Source organism: Limulus polyphemus, unplaced genomic scaffold (genome assembly GCF_000517525.1).
Source record: "Limulus polyphemus unplaced genomic scaffold, Limulus_polyphemus-2.1.2 Scaffold837, whole genome shotgun sequence".
Taxonomy (NCBI): Eukaryota; Metazoa; Arthropoda; class Merostomata; order Xiphosura; family Limulidae; genus Limulus; species Limulus polyphemus.
Window position 1 is genome coordinate 384,405 of NW_013666447.1, and position 5,273 is coordinate 389,677.

General features: G+C 33.3%; 1 protein-coding gene across 1 annotated transcript in view; it reads left to right on the forward strand.

Annotated features, from left to right (window-relative positions):
• Positions 1–3,269, forward strand: part of LOC106460793 (amiloride-sensitive sodium channel subunit gamma-like) — a 37,762-nt gene extending 34,493 nt beyond the window's left edge. Inside the window, exon 6 of the mRNA XM_013920533.2 lies at positions 3,051–3,269. Coding sequence (XP_013775987.2) covers positions 3,051–3,269 — 219 coding nt within the window. The remainder of the gene's footprint in view (positions 1–3,050) is intronic.
• Positions 3,270–5,273: the final 2,004 nt, after the last annotated feature.

The following is a 5,273-nucleotide window of genomic DNA, read 5'->3' on the forward strand; positions in this document are numbered from 1 at the left end:
TGGTTTATTTTTTACTGAGAATGAATTACATGAACGAAATGAGTACGTGAAATAAGTAATTGATTCAATTTTTTTTACTGAGAATGAATTACATGAACGAAATGGGTACGTGAAATAAGTAATTGATTTATTTTACTGAGAATGAATTACATGAACGAAATGAGTACGTGAAATAAGTAATTGATTCAATTTTTTTACTGAGAATGAATTACATGAACGAAATGGGTTACAATACTTCATGTTTACTCGTCTGGCCCTGAAGAAAGTTTATGTAAACTATAGCAGTAAATCTCATCTTATGTATCGGAGAAATCCATTCCAAACGTCTTGTTACACTTGTTTTCTGTACTCGGAGCTTTCAACATCCTCCAGAGTAATAAGCAGAACTGTGCCTGATTTATAATAGACATACTTTAATTTTCTATGCATCTCTATTATCTACCATAGTTCAGAGAGTATCAAAAAATTAGCAAGAAGTTGAAGGACAATTATTTACTATGGTTAGAGAGTATTGTTCATTACTTTGTTTGTAAAATTTTGACATACTTCAAGTATAACGTACTAATAACACCTGCATTGGATGTAGTCTAGTGGATAGGGGAGGGGGTGCAGCTCGAAGGGTTCTAGGTTCGAGACATAATGCCATCTTTCAGTTGTAGGCGCTTTATAAAAGTGAGGGTCAACCCCTCTATTCCCTTCTTAGAGCAGGAGAAAGTTAGTGAAAATGTTCCTATTTATTATTCTCATAGATTTGCTGATGAAGGAATATGTATAATTCCGAAACGTTCAACTATTAAAGATGCTTACAGCGGTTGGCGTGGCTCTAATCTTTATCATCAGTCTTCGTTTTCCATCAAATGAATAAATTATTAACGATTGAAAGCTTTGTGCTCAACTAAGAAAAAAAGATAGTGGATTATCATGTTAATAGTCTAAGTCTTAAAAACCAGAATCTATATTCGGCAGCATATCTAAAATATTACAACTGTTTTTAAGTATGTTATATAACAGAATTTAAAAGGTCTTTGAAGTTCGGAAAATCAATACATAATTGCTTAACTCTTTATTTTTGTAGTTTAAATGTGGCTTGTTTGAATGTAGTAACTGGAAAATGAGATTCGATTGTCCATCTGAAATGTTTATCTTATTAAGAATATTAAAAAAAATCCAGATTCAAATATTACAAAATCTTCTACTTTATTGACGCCAAATATTGTTTTTATGGGAGTGTTTAATTAAACTCAACTTGATGCTATGTATTATAATAATTTGTCATTTATGAAGATTTCATGTGCGTTTAAAATGCTTAAAGTGTAAAAGAAAATTCATATCCATGTTTTATTACAATGTACGAATTTTGAAAAGTCTATTTATTTTGAGCCTAACATCATGCATGAATCGGTTGTCGTTTATAATTTCTCTACCATTTAAACAGTGACATCCTTTGTACTTCATAGCTAAGAGAAATTTCCAATGAATCTTTAATTGGAACTCTTCCTGACCTTGAAGTTATTTTTACCGGTAGCAAAGTTTTATTTGTTATTTATAAATGATAAATAGGCGTGTTTTATGTTACTTTGTTACTTATAAACGAGATATACGCATGCATTATGTTACATGTGACGTGTAAATGATAAATATACGTGTATTGTGTTGTTTGTTACATATAACTGATAAATCCACGTGTACTATGTTACATGTTATTATAATACGTCATATGTTAAAGGACGTAACTAATTAGGTTTTAGGGCTACTAACAATCTATGGGATGAAAAGGTACTTTTGCCCTACGCACCAGTTTTGATCGAATTGCAGTTGTCAATGTTATGATAATTCTGATGTTTTCACTGTTCAGGATTCACCACAAGTCGTGTTTGTAAATTTCCAAATCACGTGTTTCCTTTAATTATTTTCTAGAATAAGAACAGGACTGCACGTGTATTTTCCGAATTTATACTATCAGAAAACTGAGGAGGTTCCAACATACAGCGTAAGTGGTAATTAAGCTCATAATTGTTTTGATGAATTAATTTGAGGGATTTTTATAAATAAATGGATCAATGACAATTTTAACAACGACTTCAATTCATCATTTTTTTAGGCAAAAAGCGTTATTTAAACAAATGAACACTAACAGAGACCGATGAGTAGTTAACAGTTAACACTTCGGAAGAAGTCTCGGTGTTACAGAATCGAAAATACTGATAAAATAGGCAGACAGATGTTTTCATACAGTCTTTATAATAAAATACTAACAAGTTAGTCAATTATTACAACAAAGTTAAAAATACTTTAATACATTATTTGTTTATTTTGTTGTTAAACTCAAAGCTACACAGTGAGAGAGCTGCGCCTATGCCCACCGCAGAGATCGGTCATCAATTTTTAGCGTTATAAGCCCCCAAGTTTACCGCTGAGCCATCGGGTGAGGTTTATGTGTTAACTACGGTTTCCGTTATAAGCCCTCAAATTTACCGCTGAGCCATCGGATACCGTTCATGTGTTAACTACGTTTTTCGTTATAAGCCTCCAAGTCTACCGCTGAGCCTTCGGGTGAGGTTTATGTGTTAACTACGTTTTCTGTTACAAGGCCAAAAGTAAATAGCAAGTATAACTTGCACGTGAAATTATAATATTGTTTAAGTATTGAACAAAAAACATTAAATGGTTTAAATCTTTTGGATGAGTTTCCATATGACAGGTGTTGTCCGGTGAGGATGTGCGAAGTTAATAATTTTAGCATATAAAATAATAATGTCAGTTTCAATTATAAAGTCTTGGGATCAGTATAAATTAAGAAATACTTCATACCAAAGTTATAGCCCCCCCCCCACACAGTGGTATGTCTGCGGACTTCTAACGCTAGAAACCGGGTTCGATACCCGTGGCTAGCACAGCACAGATAGCCCATTGTGTAGCTTTGTGCTTAACTATAAACAAACAAACAAACCAAAATTAAGATCGGTGTGACTAATAAAGAAAGTGGTTTTAGTGATGGATAAATATAAAAAATATTATAACTCACTGTTTTGTGTATTTTATGATTTTAGTGGGAAACTTTACTATCCAATATTGGAGGAAACATGGGCCTGCTCGTGGGGATGTCTGCCATAACTGTAGTCGAATGCGTTGAATTTTTGTGGGACGTTCTACGTTTCGTCTTGGGATTTCCTCAACGTATACACACCAAACAAGTGAAGGCTTTTCCACAAAAGAGCTCCACACAGGTTAACCATGTGGGGATCTGCACATGTAGTAGCTCCACATAGGCTATACTTGTGGGGATCCACACACGTAGTAGCTTCACACAGGTTATCCCTGTGGGGATCTGCACACTTAATAACTCCACAAATGTTATTGCTGTAGAAGTTTGCACACGTAGTGATCAAACTACACAGTATTTCACGACAACACACTAAGCTAAAGCGAATTATTTTACCAAAAGTATAATCTTGTTTAGCGACTAATACTCGAAATAAAATATTTTAAGATTTACTTTTGGTTTGACATCAGTTCATGTCTGCCTGTTATTTACATGGTTTAGCTGCTTTGTTTCAAATCTCTAAATACGTATTCAGCATTTGGAGTCTTACTGTATTTTCAGTGCACAGTTTCTACTACAACTATATCTAGTTAAAATCTGTTGCCGTATTTATACTCGTGTACAATGCCTTCATACGTAAATATCTACTATTAGTCTCTTAGTTACCTTTCATTCAAGTATATATTATTAGTACTTAGTGAACTCTCCGATCTTTTAACAATTCAACAATTAAAACGTTTAAATCACTATTCACTATATGCTGTCATTAAAGTGTTTTGAAAAGAACAAACGTTGAAAAAGATTCATGTTATCCAGTAAAATGTATTTTGATAAGCTTTAATATCGTCTAACCTATATACAAGTTAGTGTGTGTCACGTCACGCCACGCTTGATTTCTCGAAATAGAAGAAGTCGTAAAAGCCAAAGTGCATTTATCCAGATAGAATAGTTCGATTACTGTCTGGCCATTACGATTTTTAGTGACGGGGGGGGGGGTGCCGTGAAAACTTATAAGAGTAGTGAGTGTTGGTATAATAAGCTTAAAGGAAAGATGTAGTGTGGGATCACCTAGTCTTGGATCACCAAGTGCATAAAATTTATCATGAAAGTAAAAATATCGATACAATTTTAAACTTAAATCGTTTCTGAATTAAGCTATTTTCTATTATGTCACAAACGTTTTTAATATTAAAAAAACCTCTTGATAAACGGAGACTCTACGTTAAGAAATCAACAAATATTTTTAAATTTTGTTGTCTATACATTTCATTTTATACTTTCAGTACATAGACTAACAACAATATTAGGTTACTAGCTGGAGTACCCGTCCCCTGGACGGAAGTTAAGTAAAGTTATGATTATTGAAAGGTTATCTTAGGACATGAAAAGTTGATTCCCTTATATTTAATTGTAAAAAACGCAAAAACGGACCATAAAAAACTAGCAAAACACAAAATTGAAAACTTAGTATATATATATATATATACCTTCCCATAAACCCAATGAATCTCCATACCAAAATGGTGAGGATCCGTCTACAGGGGGCGAAGTAGTGGTAAAAAACACAAAACTGAAAATTTATGTACCCCGACATAGACCTAATGAACCTCCATGCCAATTTTGGGTGAAGATCCATCCACACCCTGCGAAATAGTTATATGCACATACAACAGGCAGTACTATTATATTTATATCGATACTTTTGTTGCTAAGCAGCATGACATAAAAGCCATTGTCGGAACGTAGTGTTACCAAAACGCACTGGCATTTCTATATATTAGAAGTTGTTAATCTAACTGATTTTTACCAATAATCATTCTATGAATACGCCACAAATTCATTTCATGAATGATCTTAATTTTGATTGGCTCTCAAAGGAACTTACGTTTAACTAACTCGACTGTACTTCTCTGCCTCTTTGTTGGTCAAGCTTGATTTCGCAAAATTTGTTTATTTCACATAGCTATGAAATGTGAGGTTAGGGTATATTATAGGGTGGGGGTGTTTGCCCCGTCATAATTGACGAGCTATACGCTAGTGTTATAATAATGCGCCATTTAACGTATTATATTATAAAATAATTACAAACTTAAAATGAAGTAATAAAGACGTTTGCTCTGTTTTCAAAAAATATTATTCTACAGTTCTGTTACGGCTTCTGTGATGCTTTCTACAGTATCTTAACATCTTGAGAACAATACTTATTTCATGTCCAAAACGACGAGTAAAC